The 19,390-nt window shown below is 50.3% G+C and overlaps 1 protein-coding gene across 1 annotated transcript in view; it reads right to left on the bottom strand.

Moving 5' to 3' along the window:
* ABCC8 (ATP binding cassette subfamily C member 8) overlaps positions 1-19,390 on the bottom strand; it is a 75,414-nt gene that overhangs the window by 35,372 nt on the left and 20,652 nt on the right. Inside the window, exons 7-11 of the mRNA XM_045894054.3 lie at positions 18,294-18,458; positions 14,909-15,064; positions 10,430-10,564; positions 9,887-10,049; positions 847-887 (exon numbers count right to left, since the gene is read on the bottom strand). Of these exons, the coding sequence (XP_045750010.1) occupies positions 847-887; positions 9,887-10,049; positions 10,430-10,564; positions 14,909-15,064; positions 18,294-18,458 (660 nt within the window). The remainder of the gene's footprint in view (positions 1-846; positions 888-9,886; positions 10,050-10,429; positions 10,565-14,908; positions 15,065-18,293; positions 18,459-19,390) is intronic.

The raw sequence follows: 19,390 nt of genomic DNA, 5'->3' as shown, positions 1-19,390 counted from the left end.
GCCGGCTCAACAGCCTCTGTTACCCAGAGTTCCCCAAGGAGCCAGGTCAGACCCAGCCCAATTAATCATGTCAAAAGTGAATTCCCAAGGGTGCCTGACAGGCTGTGAACTCGCCACAGCTCAGGGACACCGGCCCCGGTGAGGGGAGATGTGGGGGGAGCAAATGCATCTTTTTAAAGAACTGTGGCCATCACAGAAGCCGGATGGGAGCCCAGGGCTGGTGGGGGCCTGGGCCTTTCTGGAGGGGCACACCTTGGGACCCCACTGCTGGGCTCCCACACAGCTTGGGTCAAAATCGCTTTAGAAAACCTCCATTGTAATATTTAATGACACAGAGACTTGTTCGCGCCATGTTCTTAAATTTCAAAAAACTGCATGTATGGCACAATCCTATTTTTGTAAAAATAATATGGCATATAATATGACTATTATATGCCTTTAAAAGGGACTGGAAAGAAACACATAAAGATGTTGCCAGTGGGATTATGGGTGATTTAAATTCTTTTTGTCCTTTCCTTTCTGAATTTCCCAACGTTTCTGCAATAAACACGTCTTACTTTTATAATTTAAGAGTTTGATAGCTCTTTTGAAAAGACAGTGAGATCTCTTTAAAGCCTAAGCTGCTGGTCAGTCCGGGCCCAGAGGCAGGGGCCCCTGTCCCCTGCCTGTCTGCAGGGAGGGACCTGCTCCGCATACAGACTTTCAATCTATTGCCCTATTTTCAGTCCCGCTGCCAAGCACACCATCCAAAGTCCTTGTGCAGAAAGGTCAAACCCTGGGTGGCCTCTCGCTACAGATATGCTCTGCCACCCACCCCAGCCAGATATGGAGAAGGGATCCACTTACGATGAGGACAGCTGCGATGGGGATGGCCGTGTTCATGAAAACTGTGGAGGAAGCACAAGGGAAGGTTAGTGGGAGAGATGAGATCGCTAAAAATGAAGCTGCCCAGTTTGGCCCAGAGGGAGTGCGGCCCAGGGGGTCCTTTCTGCAGCCAGCAGGGCAGAGCTGGGCAGGGGAGGGGCAGAACTCCAGCCCTGCGGTCCCTCCAGCTCTTTACCCTGCTTCCCTCAGGACTCTTGTCCCCTGTGTCTGAGACCCCGCCTTTAGACAGAAGCTTCAGTGCTTCTATTCTGCTCCCGGGGGCCAGTGTGAAGGAAGCCCTGTGCAAAGTGGTGAGAGAAGGATCAGAGAGTTGACTGTCTCTGGGCAACTGCGAGGTCAGCAGCATGTGTTTCTGGGGGCACTAGGTTGCTACCCCTTCCTCTGCCTTTGGTCCCTGTATGCCCTCAAGCCAGGTTCTCTCTGAGGCTTAGAGGATTGCTAACCTCTCAAGGCTCTTGGGAAGGATTTCAAACTCACTCACACTGAGGTATTAGTAACTAGAGACAGCTTAAAAGAGGGTCTCCCTTGGCTCTAAGGCTTAGCGTCCATGCCCAGGTGGGCAGTTGGTTTGCTGTGGCCCTTGGACCCTTCATAGGGATTCCAGAGAGAAAAGAGAGCCGGACTTCAAGTCAGAGAAGGGTGGAGACCCTGACCTCAGGCAGGTCACTTACCTCTCCTGCGCTTCGGTTTCTTCACCTGATTTTTGTAAACTTGAATTTACTTGTTCACATACTCTGGCTTCTTCCAAGGTAAGAGGGGATAATAATGTATGGAATAGGCTCTGTGAGCCCGGGATGCTGCCTGAATATCACACCTCACAGGCTACTAGCTTAGCTCTGGCAGGTCACGCTCCTCTGGCCCAAGGTGTGAGATGCTGGAGACAGCCCTGACCCCAGGCCTAAATTTCCAGAGAGCAGCCCTCCTGGAGTAAGAGATGATTATCCTAGCTGCCATCTTCCCATGTCCTCCTCCTTCCTTCCAGGATCCTCTTCCAGACCAGCCTAGATAGGAGTCTGGTTGTATAATTAGCCAAATTAAACGAGAAGGAGCCAGGAGCCAGGAGCCAGACGCCAAGGGATCAGCCTGTGCACATGGCCCCTACCTAATGAATGGTGAAGTCTCTGGAGCCACTGAAGCATTACAGATGGTCAACACCATTCCAAGAGGCTGACTGTCCACTTATTCCAAGAATCCCGTACCAGCTAGTACATACACAGCGCATTCTGGAGGTGTGGGACCCCAAGTGAATGCAAGAGCATGGCCTCTGGCCATAGGGGGTCCTTGTCTGAGGAAGGGGACAGAACTATGCTCTCAGGAAGCCCCTGTTATGATGGGGAGACAGGCAACATGCTCTAGGGGGTTCCCCAGCAGACAGGAAAGATATTGGGCCCATTTGGGGGGGGGAATTCCTAATCTGATGAGGGAAACAGCCCCAGCCATTGGGGAGTTCCTAATCTCATGGAGGAGATCTAGCTGGCACTCTTGTGGGTACTGCTAATCTCTCTGACCACAAGGCTTTTTATCGACACCAATATAATACCTGACCTTTAACTGCCCTTCCTGAAGAAGGCGCTATGGTCTCCAGGTACCCTCCACAATGCTGCAGCGCTCCCTCAGTCTCTGGCAGGGGGCAGTACAAACATTATCGGTTTCCGACAGTGTAAGGGACCCAGCTCAGGGACGTAGGACACAGCACAGCCATCGGGCTAGGGAGAGGGAGGGACAGGAGGACACCAGCAGGCCTGGACCTGTGACCATCACCAACCATACGGCTCTAAACATTGGGTAGCCATGCTCATCCCCTCCAGGGCCAGTCATTCCCGAAAGCTCCTTTCAGGCAGGGGCCTCCGTCTTTCTCTCCTGCCTGTCCCCATCAATAAGCGCCACCCCGAGGCCCCCTGCCCCAGGCTGAGACCCCCTCTGCACACCAGGGGCTCAACTCCCAGCTCAAGAATAGGCTAGAAGTTAGGTTGCAAATTGGCACAACTCTGCTTAGAAAGCAATCTGGTGCTTTGTTAGCCAGAGCCACACAGAAGTTCAGACCTTCTGATCCTGTAATCTCTCTCCTGGGAGTTTATCTTGAATAATCACTCAAGAGAAGCACAAAGCCCTCAGCAAGATGCTGTTAGCTGCAGCGCTGTCTGTCACGGCGGAACAAAACCACAACCACAGCAAAAAACCACCCAAAACGAAAGAAACTGGCAACATCCAATGCCAAATGGCTGTTTTAGTAAATGTGGTACATCAACTCTAGGGGAGATTTTGCAGTCGGAAATGTGTGATAATTGGTATTTTATTCTACTGCATGTTTTCTCTGGTCGTGATTTTTTTTTAATTTATTTTTTTCCTATTTCATTCCTTATTCTTCCAGCGGCCTGAACTCCTTTGAGGAATGAGACAAGCTATAAATAAATTTGAAAATGAGTTTTCCAACGCTGATGCAGCAGTGTGGAGAATGTATATGATATAATTAATTTCTGCCCTGTTCTGTTGTTGTGTGGAGACGTTAGCGAATGAAAATGTAATTTTCCATTTCCCTCACCCTCTCCTGGAAGGACAGCGTTTGTGCAGGGAGCTCTGGGTCCCGTTCAGGGCGGGGGTTGGGGAAAGACAATCGCCAGCTGCTTGAGAGGTCGAGGCCTCTCTGAAGACCCCTGCCCTGGGCGCTGGGGTGGACATGGCTGGAACCAGGGGCACTGCAGGCTCTGGCGGGTCTCTGAGCTCAGCAGACACTCTGGTACCCAGTGAGGGTGGGGGGAAGGGAGTGGGGTGTCCCAGCTGTCACGAGTTGAAGACCTGAGGCCTTGCCTCCGTTTTCCTGAACCCCATAACGCCCCATAAGACATTAAAGGTGGTGGACGGGTGGGAAATATGACCAAGAATTGGCATGGGGTGGGCTGACTCGTTTGGATTCGATCTGGGTGGGGGGTGGGGGCCATGCCAGGGAGAGTGTGGGGGTGGGGGCGGGAGAAGAACACGATGGTGCTCAAATCGTAAATGCTAGGGAGCAAGGAGCACGGTGAAACAGCTCCAAGTGAAAGCAGACAATTAGGAAATCCTGTGTGAGCGTGTTACCATTTCAGAAAAGTGTCACAGCACGTAGGCAGGCCTGCCAGGCCACGTTTGAAAGTGAAAGTCTTTCTGCAATGGTGTGGACATACAGGTCTGTGTTGTTTTAACAGCCTCCTCTCCAAATACCCTTTAAGAAGTATTCTTTCAGGGGCACCTGGGCGGCTCAGATGGTTAAGCGTCTGCCTTCGGCTCAGGTCATGATCCCAGGGTCCTGGGATCGAGCCCCGCATTGGGCTCCCTGCTCCGCGGGGGGCCTGCTTCTCCCTCTCCCTCTGCTTCTCCCCCTGCTCATATTCTCTCTCTCTCTGTATCTCGAATGAATTAAAAAAAAAAAGTTAAAAAAAAAAGAAGTATTCTTTCAAAAATTACTTGTTGAGGATCTTCTCTGTCCCAGGTGTTGTGCTGGGTCCTGGGGTTATAGTAGTGAACAGTTGTGTCAGCTTTTCATAACCCCCTGCCCTGGACCCAAAGCAAGCAACAAATCAATCCAAACCCAAGCAGGGCTCCAATCAGCCACCTTCTCCACCCGCGCCACCCCCCCCCGCCGCCACCTGGCTTTGCTCAAGAAACGCCGCCTGGCCTCGTGGGTGCCCCAGCCCGCCCCGCAGTACCAGGAGCTTTTCATTCCCACCACACTGATAAATATTTCAGAGGCCATGTATCCGGGAGACACAGCCGGCCGCTCGTGCCTCCGGTTAGCTTCATCTTTGTCTCCACCGAGGGCAGGGGGGCGGCTGCAGGCTCCAGGCGGGGCCTAACTGCAGGTGCACCTGCCAGAGGGGGAAATGTATTTTCCATGCATCCAGTCGGATGGCCGGCTCGCGGTCGACAGAGGGCAGGGAAAGGGGGGTCCGCTGCTGACAGTGGAGGTAGCGTGGCAGGAGGGCCCACAGGTACACCGAGTCTGCCCCTTCACGGATGCGCCTCCCCGCTCTCCCTCCGCCACCTCTCGGCCCAAGCAGGCCAGGATCTGCACCAGCCGCACACCGTGGCTACGCCAGCCAGTGGAAGGAAGGGCCGACTTTGAAGAGGAAATTCACAGAAGCTGGAGGAGGAAGGGGGACCAGGTCTGGAGGTCACCGTGTCCTGCAACACTTCCCGCTCTGAGTCAGGGCCTCCACGGAGGAGGACAAGGGCAAGACTTGCCAAGAATAGCCAGGCCCTGGCAGGTGCGGGGTGGCCTGAGACTGGGGTTCGCCAGCGCCATCCTGCCCACCCCCATCCCCCCACCTGTGGCACAGTTGGGCTTGAGTTTCGTTTTTTGTTTTCAGGACACGGAGGGCCCACCTGGCTGTGGTTCAGACCAGCTGGGAAGACCGAAGCCCCTTGACCACAGAACACAGGAAGTGATGGCAAACATGCCCGTCCTTTACCTAAACTCTTTCAGTGGCTCTCCTGCCTTGGGAGAAAGGCCAGGGGTCTGAACGCAGCACAACATCTGGTCTTGTTACCATCTCCCCGCCGAATTATGCTCCAGGCTTGAACACACCACCATCCTCTCACCTCCAGGTCTTTGTGCCTGGAACATTCTTCCCCTCATCTGGCTAGCCTCTAGTCATCCTTTGGGCACCTCTGAGAAGGTTTCCTTGACACCCACTACTGTCCAGACCCGGTTGGGTAGAACTCCACAGGCACCTCGAATACCCCCTTCTGTTCCTCTTACTCACAACACACTTACACATCTGGCCTCCCTACGAGTCTCTGAGGAACCCACAGGCAGGACCACAATTTCTTCCCAGCACCACATGCCCTGTGCCTGGCCCAGGCCCTGGCGCAGCTCCTGGCCCAGCTCCTGGCCCATCATGGGCGCTCAGTAAATATTTATCAGTTAAGTGATGAGAGAAACAAGATAGGCCAGGGTCAGGTAAGTACCACAAAAGAGAAAGCAGGGCATCTGGAACTGAGCCCCTGGTGCTGGTCTCATTCACAGCCACTGTTCACAGCACAGTCTCTCTCAAGACTGTGAGGGAGAGGATCCTGCTTGCCCCCTCGTTAATGCACAAGGCCCCGGTAGAGTCAGGCACAGAGAGAAGGCTCTGGGATGGGTGCTGCACGAAGGACACCATGAACTGGCAGCATGGCTGTTGGTCCACGGGTAGGGCCTAGGACCCCTTTGTCACTCCTGCAAAGCTTGTCCTCCAATACATGGCGGGGCTGGACACCTAGAGTCACCAGCTTCTGTAGGGAAAAAAGGAACCGACTTCTCAGGGGAGTGGCCCCAGCACTTGCCTCCAGCTTTTCCCTACTTTATTTTCTACTCATTGAAACCCTGCCCATCCTACGAGGTGCAGCTCAAGCCACCTCTTGCAGGAAGCTCTGGTGAAGTCCCAGCCCATAGGGGCTTCCTTCTTTTCCAATCTCTGCCATTTACTGGCTGAGGACCTGGGCCAGTCACAGCACACGGGGACAGTAGACCACACAGCTCACAAGGCCACGGTGAGGACTGAGTGCCATCAGGCTCGCTAGGCAGCCAGCACAGGGCAGGTCCATGCCACGCAGTGATCCCCGCCGCACTGTCTCGTGTACGGCAGCTCTGAGTTCTCAGCAGAGCAGAAAGTCCTGGAAAATGGGGAGCACCATGTATTGTCTCTTGCACCCCTCCCAGGGCTTAGCACAGGGCTGGCCACCCAGGCTAGGCTCATTCAACCCCCGCTGAGTGACCTGTATCTCTTTTTCTTCAATTCTGGATTTTGATGGTAGGGAAACTGTATCCATTTCCTTCCCAGCCCCCTGCCCTGCCCCGTACCAGCTCAGGGCTCTGATGGCGAGAGAATCTGACAGAGTGTCAGAGGTACCCTAATCTGCCCAGCCGTCTGACTGCTGGGCACACGATGACCACGCCGAAAGCCCAGCAGGAAGAGTGGCTCTGGGGCTCTCCTGTGGCGCCAGGACCCCACACGTGGCGCCAGGGAAGAGAACGAAAGATGCCCCATTACCTCAAGCCAAGAACCTATGTCCTGATCCCTGGTGACAGGGAGCAGAAGGCAGGAAGTCCAGGAGGAGGTAAACAAAAACACACTCACAGCATATACCTGCAGCCAGGAGGCGCCCCTCCCAGCCCGTCTCCCCCCTCCCACGGCTGACTAACAGACCCATCCCAGGAAGGGCAAACACAGAATAAACAGCACTTAGCTTTCAACACTCTCCCGGAGGGCACTTCCCTTTTCCTCCCACTGCCCTCTTCCAGGGACCAGCCTGGGATGTTCTGCTCATCCTTCTAGGTCGCTGAGCCCTGGATAGACCCCTGCTTGGCTCCAGAGTCCCTCACTCCTAACAGTCATCTCAGCCCCTGACAACATGGCATCTTCTTTCCCCCACGTCTTCCTGGCCCCAGGACCTTTACAAAGCCATGGCTTGTCCTCTGAGGGCTTCATGGGACAAAGAACACCTACTAGATAGGCTTCGGTGGGCTAACCTGGGAACCTAGGCATCACACAATGTTGTTTATATACAATACGTTTGTAGTTTGGAATGCAGGAAATGAGCATACATCTCCTCGGAGCAAAGTAGCTGTTAGCTGCCCCCATCGATATGACCTGTAGTTGCCCTTACTTTGCTGCTAGGAATCTTGGGGCCCTAGTGCCCCCAGTTTCCTTGCTGCTTCCCCTCCCTAGCTCCCATCGCAGCAATGGGGAGCCTGCCCTACCCCACCCTGTTATGCTGTTGCTGGAAGAGGCAGTCACCCGGCTGTGGGGGGAAACCCTCCTCCACCTCAGCAGCTGTTCCCATTGGTGAGATGTCTGGAAGCCAGGTGTCCTCACCTGGATTATACACAGTGTGGAGTTACTGTTACCACAACCAGGCCCAGGGGCAGGCAGAGCTGACAGGGAGAAGCAGGAAGAGGGCCTGGGGCTCAGACACTGGTTTCTCTCAGCTCCCCACATGTTCCTTTCCAATTTCTCCTACCAATCCTGTGGAGTGCCCAGCCTGAGGGTGCTCAGAGGCCCTGAACACCGCATGGTCAGGGCTGAGGGTCAAGAGGAGACACCTGGAGTGTCTCGGTGAGGAATCCAGGAAGTCACGCTGCCTGCCATGTTCACAACTCCATTCTGAGAAAAGCAGGCCCTAGCAGGACTCTCTGCAGAAAGACGCCATGACTGGTGCCATGGATGGTCTGGCCATAGAACACCATGGTCTGGATGGACACAGGGAGTGGGACACTTGGGGTGCTCAGTGTAAGCCCTGCCCTGGGAGAAACTCCAGCTTGGATGCTGGCCACCTGGCCCCACCGGACCCTCTCTTTAGGCAATATGAACACCAGGAACACACAGAAGACCTGAGTGGCCGTCTCATTCTCCATGACCCTATCTGGGAGGCACGCCCAGTGCACCCTCCACTCGTGGCCCACCCCCGGCGACCCCCACAGCAGTGTTTCTTCCTGGCACACCAAAAGAACCCACTTCAACTGGGGGCGGTGGTCAGCTGAGTGCATCTCTTCTAACTTCCTCCCCTGTTTCCCACGCCCATCAGAGCCCATTCTTGGTTGTTTCTTTCCTACTCAGAGAAAATCATCTGAAAATGGAGCCCCATAGTGTCCTAAGTTTTCCTCACCCCACATAGGTGCCCAGCCGTTGGTGGAAAATAGCACGAGCCTCCAGCGGATCTAATCTGAGCCATGCCATTAACCTCAGGAGTGACCTCAGGAAAACACCCCGCTCCGGGCCCCCATTTCACATCTGTAAAATGGTTCTCTCAACCGGCAGAAAACACTTTCTTTTATGTCTCCTTGCCACATTCTATGGAACTTCCACAGATCTGTCTTTTAACTCACAAACGTTCTCTTCAGGTATGTTAATTCATTTAAGCATTACACTTGAGTCATTTTTGTTTCCTTTTTTTCCTCTCTCCGGAGCCTCTTCTTGGCCCTTCCTACCACATTGACTCTTAAACTGGACAGGCCAGGGAACCAGTGTGAGGTCTCCAGCTGCTAACCATCTCCATCCTCACCATGCACTTGGGCACTAAGCACAACAGGGTGGGTCCTCGGAAGCCCCTAGACCAACTGTAACATCAACTTGGGCCAGGGTTCCATCGGCCACCTGACCTCCATAAGCCCTGGCCTGACCTGGGGAACCCGTCCACCGAATTAATTTTGACAACCAAATTTTTAATTTCTAGAAGTCCTTTTGACTCTTTTCCCCCTGATACTCTTCTGTTTTACCTTGTTGGTCTAACACCTTCCTTTAGCTCTTTAATTATTTTGAACATGCTTATTTTATGATCTCTTTTCAGACTGTCCTATCATTTCCAGGTATTGAGGGAATAATTCTCCTGTTGTTTTGCATTTGATGGCTCATACTCGGGTGGTACATTTTTCTTTGGTGGAGCCCCATATTCTCTGGAAAGTACTTGTAATATGTGTGTCTGCTAGGACCTGGGAGTTTTACCAGTTTTGGTCTTTTTTTCTGTACATATATTCTGGGCTTGGGGTTTCCTAACTACTTGGATTCAGTCCCTACATCTGTGAGTACCTCAGGTTTGAACTTCTGTTCTTTAAGAAGAACCTTTCTCCTCATACCCCACCACCAGGTAGGTGGAAGCTTCCTTGTAGCTGCTTCAGGGCAGTGAGTCTTCACACCCCCAAGAATTCAAAACTGTTGCTGTTTATGTAAATGTACGGCCGCCTCCCGATAAGAGATGAGTTCAGTGGAGTGTAAAAGACCTCCCTTGTCTTTGTCATCACTGTGTCTTGAGGGCCAGGACAGTGCCCTGCGCACAGCAGGCTGTCGATATACATTTGCTGGGTAAGTGACTGAGGACACTGTGACTTGTGGGGGCTCTGCTCCACGAGACAGTCTGAGGCTCCCCTGGATTGGGTGCTGCCAACGTCTCTTGCTTCTGCCACCTTCGCTCCCCGCCTCAAGCCCTGAACACCCTCTCCCAGCATGCAAGCAGCAGAGCATGGGGCTGGCTGGTCGCGGGGACTCACTGGAAATGGAGGTGTACACAGCGAAGGCCCTGAGGCTGGTCATCTCCTTCCTGCGGGTCCTCTCCACGCGGGTGCAGAAGATGTTCTCCCAGGCGTACAGCTTGAGCAGCTTGATGCCACGGAGCATCTCGTTGGTCTGCTTCAGCCTCTCATTGGAATATTCCTGCCAGGGGTCCCCAAGTCAGAAAGGAGTCTCCTCTGCCCCCGTCCCACCCAAGAGGAAGGGGCCGAGTCAATGCCCTCACCGTTTCACAGACAATGCCCAGCTCCTGTGCCCACGGGGATGCCCCCTGCCTTCTCCATTCATCCCCGTTCACACACACAGAAACTGAGGCCTGGCCAGGGAAGTGGTCTGCTTAGGGCCAATGAGTGTGGCTGTGTGTGTGTGTGTTCACCTGTGCGTGGCTGTTTGGCGGCATCTGGGGGAAGAGCGAGGAGCCTCTCTGACGGACAGGGAGAGGAAGCAAGCAGCCAAGCAGCCAAGCAGCCGCATGGGAAAGGCTGGGGAAAGGGGGCCTAAGCACGCCCAGGACACTCACTCACCAGTGTGCTCCGCTGGGCCTGGGAGAGCTTGGTGGCCACAAAGTACTGCACAGGGGCCAGGAGGATGATGACAGCCGCCCCGATTAAGGCACTGACACCGAGGATGTAGTAGAGGAGAATCACACCCACGATGATCTGAGGGAGGGTCACGGGGGTGAGTTTCCTCTGACCTGCTGGCTGCCCTGGGGGAGGGGGTGCTGTTTCCAGCTGTTCCCGGGGGCCAGAGGAGGAGGCGTGACAAAGCAATTTCAGAAAGAGGTATTAACATGAGGCCGTCTCTGCACAAGCAGTGGCTTTCTGGGCTGATCGCTAACTGCATTTATCTGCCAGCCCGCTGGGGCGTTAACTCTCTCCAAATCTACCTTCCAGATGGGAGTCTCAGAGCTGAGGTTGCACAACGGGTGTAACGGCACCTTTTGTTCTGTTTGCTGGCTGTCCAAGCTGACAGTTTCCTCCCGCGGGGAGAAAAGTGATGTAGGAGCGAGCACAGGGGCTCTGCTGCGTCCCGCCGGACAAACTGATCCGGGGGCTGGGAGTTCAAGTCCCATTCTTAGGCTCCTGGCATCTTTAAAAAAAAATTTTTTTTTTTAAAGATTTTCTTTATTTACTTACAGAGAGAGACACAGCGAGAGAGGGAACACAAGCAGGGGGAGTGGGAGAGGGAGAAGCAGGCTTCCCGGAGCAGGGAGCCTGATGTGGGGCTCGATCCCAGGACCCTGAGATCATGACCTGAGCCGAAGGCAGACGCTTAACAACTGAGCCACCCAGGCGCCCCTCCTGGCATCTTTTTAGAAATAAAATATGCACTGTCTTCTATTAAGCTAATTATGACATATATAAGAAAATGAAAATGATCTCTTAAATTTGTGACATGCTGTACAGTGACTGGTCTTTGGATTAAAATAGAAGTTTTTATAATTCTTAGCGGCAGATACACTTTATAATCTATAATACAGATCTACATATGTACATGAAGGCTGTTGCTTCACTTTTTTAGTGACTCTGGCAAGTATTCTCTGAAAAGAGAATTCTTCTGTTTCTAGCTTTATGCAAACGACCGCCTGCTTCTGAATATTTATGAGAAGTGTAAATTACTCTTGCCAGCCCCTGAAGCATCAAGATGACAATTTATCAGGTTGCCTTCAGAGGCAGACAGCTCTAAATTCAGGGCTTATTCTAAAGGAACAGATGTGCTGTCTTCCTTAATTGGGGAGGAAAAAAAAGTCTGCCTGGGTTGGCCCCGCACTCCCTGAGCCCTGCACGAAATTGGCAGTAAGCAACTCGCACTACCTCAAGGACGGAAGAGCAGGTGAGTGGCTCTGTAATTTCTCTGAATCACAGAATGCCTTTTGTGTTAGCAGGATCTTAGGGGCTGGTTAAGTGACCCCTTCACCCCCTGTCTCCCAGGGTTTCACTGATTTAAATGCTGACACAGGGGTGCAGAGGAGCACGTTAGGAAATAAAGAAACTCCTACTCCTGCCTGGCTCTGCTTGCATCATCCTACCCCCAAATTATCCCTGGCATCCAGTCTTTTCATTAGCTGTCCTCATATGGAGGCAATCAGGGCATCGTTCAGCAGCTTATAGATCCAGACATCAAGGGAACTCCCAGAGCACTCCCACAGTCACCACCACGGCACCTGCTAGGGGTCGATGCCCAAACCCCCACCACCTCCAAGTGCTGGCAGCTGCTGGAACAGGACCTGGAAACACAGCTGCTGCTTCTGCCAGCCTCCCTCTCACCCTCCACCCACCCCTTGTCATGCTCCCCAAATTCTTCTGTCCACGCCTCTATTCTGCAGGGGTCTCAGGGACCCCACGGAAGAATAGACCAGAAATCAGGGATTCTGAGTATGCAAAGCAAAGGTAGGGAACACAAGGGCTATTGTAGCCCCTATTTGCAAGTTAGGAAAATGATCTAGTAGAGTAGTGGGGAGATCATAGGCCCTGGAGTCTGCAGGCCTGAGTTTGAATGCAGTCCCAGCACCTAGCTGTGCAATCTTAGGTAAGTTACTTAACCTCTCTGAGTTTCAGCTTCTTCATCCTTAAAATGGGGATTTTAATGCCCACTTAGCAGGACTGCTGTGAAAATTAAATGAATATATATAATAAGTACCTAGAATAATACCTGGCATGTAGTTAGAGATCAAGGCTGGGCGGCAACCCTCTTCTTACAAACAAACAGACAAACAAACAAATAAATAGGCCTTATGGGAACTCTGTCACTAGGGAACCACAGAAAGGAGATAACCTGGGAATAGTGCTGCTACCGGCTCACTGTGCGGCCCACCCTCTCCAGGCCTCCAGCGCCCATGGGATGGGGAATCAAAGAAGTCCCCACTCTTGCCAAGTTCCTTAACATGGTGTTCATAAGCTTCAGGGGGCCAGCAAAGCCCCTGAAATTGTAGGCAAAATGTGTGAAGGCACACTGGTTTTTCTGAGAAGGTTTCGTTAGATTTTCAAAAGTATGCGTAGGTCAGAGGTTGCCTAGGGCTGCGAGAGGGGATGACGAGTGACTGCCAATGGGCACGGGTTTCCTTCCAGGGTGATGAAAGTGTTCTAAATGGTGATGACGGCTGCACAGCTCCAAATATGCTAAACCCACTCAACTGCACATTTTAAATGGGTGAATTATATCTTAATGAAGCTGTTCTTTTAAAAAGTATATGTGATAAAAAAAAAAATCCAAAACAAAACATTAGAAATCAAGGAGCACCTTGGGGGTAAAGCAGTGGAGCTCCTGAGCTGGTTTGAGTATGCTCAAAAGCTGCATGGCCTGTGGCCAGCCAGGCTGCACAGAGCATCCTGACTAGGTTGAAGGCACTGTGTCGACTCTGGGTAGTGACACTGGGTCTTGAGGGTTGCTGAAACCTCTTCTCAGTGGCAAAGGTATAGCCTTTAAGGAATTAAAAATGGAAAACCAAGTGATACTTCATGATAAATAAGCAAAAGTAAGTGATTCGTGGGGATAAAACTACCATGCCCCATTGTTGGGAGGGTTAACTACACAAGCGAGAGAGGCTGGGGCAAGTGTTATTCGTTAGTATCGTTAGCAACGATGTATGTGCCATAAACGTTATAAGTCATAGTAATGATGACAATACAGTAGGTTTGGTGGACAAACTCTTTCAAAGGAGGTGGTTTAAGGGGACATAACAAAAAGCGTTCTTGTGGATATAAGTCTGGTAACTATATTAGATGAGCTCTCTAGGCCCTTCTATAGTTTCTGTAGTCACCGATCCATCTTGGCAGAGAAGGAGGGTGCACAGGAGTCTAGGCATGGGTAAGTGGTAATAGGGGATGGCATATAGGGCTGTCCCCATAAAAAGGGCCATCAGATTCCCTGCCCTACCTCCCCATCAAGATGCCTAGCTGACTCCCTGTGCAAGTCTCTCCTTCTATTTTCCTTTAATGTCTTTCAAATATAAGCTTTACAGATAAGAAGGACCAATAAAAATCACTTGAGATTAAGGCTTATGGAATTTGCATCCCAAGGAACAATGGATTCTGGACCGATAAAGTCCTCACTCACACCAAAGTGTGCAATTTCGAGGGATCTGGTATTTACTTAGTGACTACTCTGTGCCAGGCACTCTGCTTGGCGCTTTACTTACATCATCTAATTGAATCGTCATAGCAACCCCAAAGGGTAGGAATCATGCCCATTTCATAGATGAGGAAACTGAGGCTCAGACAGGTTAAGTATTTGAATCAACCTGTTTTACCAAAGCCCAGACACTATCCTCTCTACCAGGCAGTCTCTCTGGAGCCTGCAGGTGCTCTGGGATTCCCACTTCTGGTCTGAGCACCAGAGTGAAGCATGGGCTCCATGGGAGAAGCTCCAGATGAAAGAGCAGACCAGCCCAGGGGTCAGATAAGCCATGCTGAGGATTTGCCTACTATCGTTGGGAGAGAATGCCACCTCCTTCAGAGCCAGCCCCAAAGGTTGTCTGGCTTTAGAAATAAATCATGGCTTTGATTTTCAAAAATAATACACGTTTATTGGAGAATTTAGAAACGCATAAAGAAAATAAAAATTACCGTAATCCCACCATGTGGCCTTCTAGTTCTTTTTCCTGTGTGTATCTGTGCAAATATGTATATATACATACATTCCAATTCAGTGCAAAGCTCACTGCATATACTATTTTGTAACTTTTTTTGGCTTAAATATACATCATGAACATTTTTCAATGTAATTAAGTACTTTGTGGCTACATAACTTTTAAGGTCTGCAAAAGTGTTCCACATATGATTATTCTATACTTTTTTAAGCCTTAATGACGAGAGAGATGGCTAGACCATTTGCTGAGTGTGAGACAGTATAGGGAGCCAGGCGTATACCCCATGGAGACCCCAAAAGGGTGGAAGGTGCAGGCAAACATGGAATGGAAGATGGTGCGCTCCTAGTCACCGGGCACGTCCTAGAAGATTCTGACTCTGTGCCCTCCACCCCCAATGCTGGCACACAGCCCTTACCTGCCCTGGCATAGCCCAGAGGTTTGGGCACAAGAAGAAAAACCACATGAGCTGGTTGGTGTCGATGGCAACCAGGTTGCAGATCTGCGCGGCTGTCATTTCCCCCATGGACAGGTTGGAGGTGGACAGGTGCATAATTTTGTTGTAAATCTTGGTCTGGAAATGAGAGCAGAGTGTTCCACATTTGTCATCATCATCGTCCTAATCCCTCTCCCAGATGCCATGTGTCTACAATGGGCCAGTACTTTCTCAGACATTACAGAGCAGCTCTGTAAGGGGGCAATGAGTGGGGAAAATGAGTGTTCCAATTTCACACATGAGGTAATTAAGGCTCAGAGAGGTAAAGGGCTTTGATTCTAGATCAAGCAAGTCAGAAAGGCAGCATTCAAATGAGGAATCCATGCTGGCAAGGCAAGCTACTTTCCCCAGCAAAGCAAGACCTCTCCCTTGGGGACAGGACTTAATTAGCTCTTAAATCTTAATAGCAGATCTTCAGGTCCAGTTGTATTCTTGATTTGCCAGAAGCCAGTGGAGAACACACTTCAGAGCCATAAAAATGATAAAGTGGGGCAGCTGTCTGCATTAATGTGGCTATCTTCAGCTGGGGGTGGGGGTATGCTCTGAGGCCAAGTCCTGTCTTAATTGAGCCTTGAAACAAAACAGGCGGTCAGCCTGGGAAGGTCTTATGTGAGACGGGACATATAAGTGTCAATCAGCCCCATCATCATTGGGAGTCCAGCTACCCAGAGCACCTTGTTCTGTCTCTCCAGGGCAGATGGGGAGCAGCCATGGTAATGGGAGAACTCTGAACCTAAAAGCTCTTTGTGCAGAGTGGTCATGCCTTCTAGAAAGATGGTAATTTTCAGGGTGTGTGCTCTTAAACAAGGAAAAATGCATTCCCATCTTCAATGCCCTAGGGATGGCTGCTCTTAAATGAAATTCTATTGTGCATTTGTTATAAGGTGCATTCCCAGCTCCCTTAATTCATCTTTTGTGAGATCCAGGTTATTTGCGGGTCAGGTTTGCTTAAAGCATGAACCTACTCTATGTCTTTTTGTGAGTTTATATACACCATGGGTAAAATAATGGCAATGACATTTTTGACAGATCTATGCACAGCCTAGGTTATGTGAAATCAGTCTTCAAAGAATAATAATAAATCTAGTTTCAGTGAAGTAAGAACATAGAGTAATCTACCAAAGAATGCATTATTCAGTAAAGACCAGGATATACAGAAATATGCAACTGACTAATAGCTGGCGTATGTCAAAAAATTATGTATCTAATACAAAAATTTTGCTTAATAACGTTTCATGCAAGAACTGTGGTTATTCTCAAACTCATGAAGACATGGACCCTTATGTATAATCTTATGTAAAGCTCTGAAAAAAAGGTTTGTTTTTCTAATTTGTTTCCACAATCAATGCTAGCATTTTCTTTTTGTAGCATATGAATTTAGCTCTCCTGGATCAGACAGTTCGATAAAAACAATTACATGCGAATACATTTAAAACCCATTTTTGGCTCTTTTAGTGTAATTGGAAAATACTGGGCCAGTGTGTAATTTATGACATACAAACAGAAAGATTTAATTACAAAACTGTTTGACTACAAAACTCACTGTCATCTATGGTGGTCTATGGTGGTATGTGTCTGCCAGTCTGTGCTGAACCTGGACAAAACCTTTCAGAGAGGTTTTCTGAACTGAGGAATAGCTTGGTTCCTCCTAGCTCTGAGCCCCTAGGAATCTCAGAGGGCCTTAGATTTCCTGGGCTCTTTCCACCGTTCTCATATGATGACATTCCTGAGGAAATGACTGTTTTCTCAGTGAAAAACCACTGGGGATGGACAGCATTGTCATGTACAGTTGCACAGGCTGTGCACTACACAACTCGGGGGGGCGCCATTCACATGGACTATACTAAGATAAATGGAGTTTGGATCCAGCCCAGGCCATCCCCTTCTCCTCTCAGTCCCTTTTCTGTAAAGCCGCTGATCCTGGGCTCCCAAGGGACCGGTCGGTGTTAAAAATCTGAGTAACATTTCTGTTCTGAAGTATGAGGTGGCTTTGGGTTTGGTCACAACTTCCGAGTGTTCTGACTTCATGGGAATTTCTGGGTATGGCAGAATCAACGAATTGTCCCCCAGGATCTATTCTCCCCTCTTCACAAGAAGAATTTCTAGGGGACATATAGGGCTGTCCAGAATAAAGACCACAAATTCTAGCCTCTCTAGGTATGGCCTGGTGGCCAATTTCTCATCAATGGGATGGGAGAGAATATGCGCAACTTCTGTGTTATGATTTTAAAAGAAGGCAGCGCTCCCTTCTGTTGCCCCAGCTTTCTACTCTTGCTGGTTTAAGTGTAGGTCTAATAGTGACAATGCCAAAAGCCACCTTCAACCATAAGACAAAAATCACATGAAAGCAGCATTCCAGAAGGAGCCAAGGTCTCTGATGAGCATGCTGCTGCCATACCAGCCCTGACTCAGTGTGAAAAACAAACTTTTATGCTATTTAAACCACTATCACACTGGGTCTCCTCATCTCAACAGTGGAACCAAAATTCTAAAGAAAACACTAGGGCTTAGACAACTCTCATCACCGCCTTGCTTAAAAGTGCCCTGAATCCTTCCTGATTTTGATCATCATTTTAACCCATGCTGAGAAGGAAGCCATAGGGGGCAGGAGCGAGGACCTAGACCCAAGGGACTCACGGGGCCAGATAAATTTCTCTTGTTAGGACCCAAGATTTAAGAGCTCAAATCGGGCGCCTGGGTGGCTCAGTTGGTTAAGCGACTGCCTTCGGCTCAGGTCATGATCCTGGAGTCCCGGGATCGAGTCCCGCATCGGGCTCCCTGCTCAGCAGGGAGTCTGCTTCTCCCTCTCCCGCTCCCCCCTCTTGTGCTCTCTCTCTCTCTCACTCTCTCTCTCAAATAAATAAAAAAAAAAAAAAATAAGAGCTCAAATCAATATTCGAGGCTTATCTAGTTCTGGTATGTCAAACTCGTTTCTTTCTTTGCACCCAAAGAAGACCAGTGGCAGACCCCTGGAACAGAATCTGGAGAAGGATTCTGAGTCTGTATGTGCATTCAGCAGGAAAGAGTGAGGTGACCCATCAGTGATGTCTGTCCCAGTCAAGGCCGAGCAGGTGAAATCACAGACCCAGTGCCAGGCAGAACCAAGGCTGGACCCCTACACTCCCCGAGTCCAGTCCAAGGCACTTTCCACCCTCCTACACTGCTTTGTCAACAGTTATTGATTCAAAGCACTGCTAAAGGGCAATAACAACAAAAAGATAAACTCACCGCATAATTACTCTCGAGTGCCCGTGAGGATGAATAATGTGGTTTTTACTGCGAAGTGAAAACATCATTAGCCAAGTACCTGTATTGCTCCTCTCAAGTTAATTCCAGTTTCAATGGCGACATAGTAGGATGCTTGCAGAAATGTCCTTTGGAGTAGGAGGGCGAGGAACAGAAGCACGGCTAGGACGTAGGCATTAGCAAGGAACTCTTGGGATGAGACAAAGTAAACCCCGAGAAATTGCTTCTGTGGGAAAGAGAATTCGGAGATGACCACCATTAACACCTGTTAGTGTGCCATGGTGGCCGTTATTATAGGAGCCTCCATGCTTGCAAAGTCTGTGCTGCTGTGTATAAGGGCAAAATCAGACTGATAAATCCAACTAAACATCCTCTAGCCACAGGGAGGGTTGCTCATACCCTCTTCATCATCCTACGTAGGGGAACAGAGTGTGGCCCAGCTCTAACCTTGTGCCCATAAATATGACTTTCAGCTGTGGGGCCACCAGGCCCAGGGGAGCTCACTCTGAATGGAACAAGAATAAATAGAGCAAATCACAGAGCAGCCAAAATCAGAACTGCTTGAGCAAATCCCACAATGTGTGTTCTCTGCTACAAAAAAACCCAGAATGAGCTGAGGTCCTGTCCTACACTCATCAACAGCCAGCCCTGCAGAAATTTCTGGGGAGAAGAGGCCAGTGGGAAAACTGTAGTGCTCCCAGGCAAGGTGGAAACTCATCACCTCTGATGGACTGAGAAGATTTCAGAAGCCCCCCTGGCCTCATGGTCTCCCAGGACCTCCTTTTAAATTGTCCTCTTGCTACACCTCCAGCAAGATCTCAGATGATAAGCACTGGGAAAAAAAACCCAAACGTTTTGACTCTGTTGCTAAAGATACCAGGAAACAACAGCATGTCTGTTTCCAAATTCAGCATCAACAGCTCCCAGGAAAACATTGATCCTGATTAAGTCCTTTGCTCCCCAGCAGAACCACATCAATGTTTCCATGAAGACAGCACTCTCCCCTTCCTGAGACTCTGCCCTGAACTCTGAAAGCTATTTGCAGGGTATGGGAGCTGCTGCAGGGTGAAGGGTGGTGGGAACAAAGTGATGAGAAGGAGTCTGAGGGCATGTCTCTGGCCAGGATCAGGCCCAAGGGGTCAGAACGCCAAGAGGGGT

The sequence above is a fragment of the Mirounga angustirostris genome, unplaced genomic scaffold, assembly GCF_029215605.1.
Source record: "Mirounga angustirostris isolate CCGP_5_RB_7025 unplaced genomic scaffold, mMirAng1.0.hap1 SCAF_13, whole genome shotgun sequence".
Lineage (NCBI taxonomy): Eukaryota > Metazoa > Chordata > Mammalia > Carnivora > Phocidae > Mirounga > Mirounga angustirostris.
This window is presented reverse-complemented; position numbering and strand designations above follow the sequence as displayed.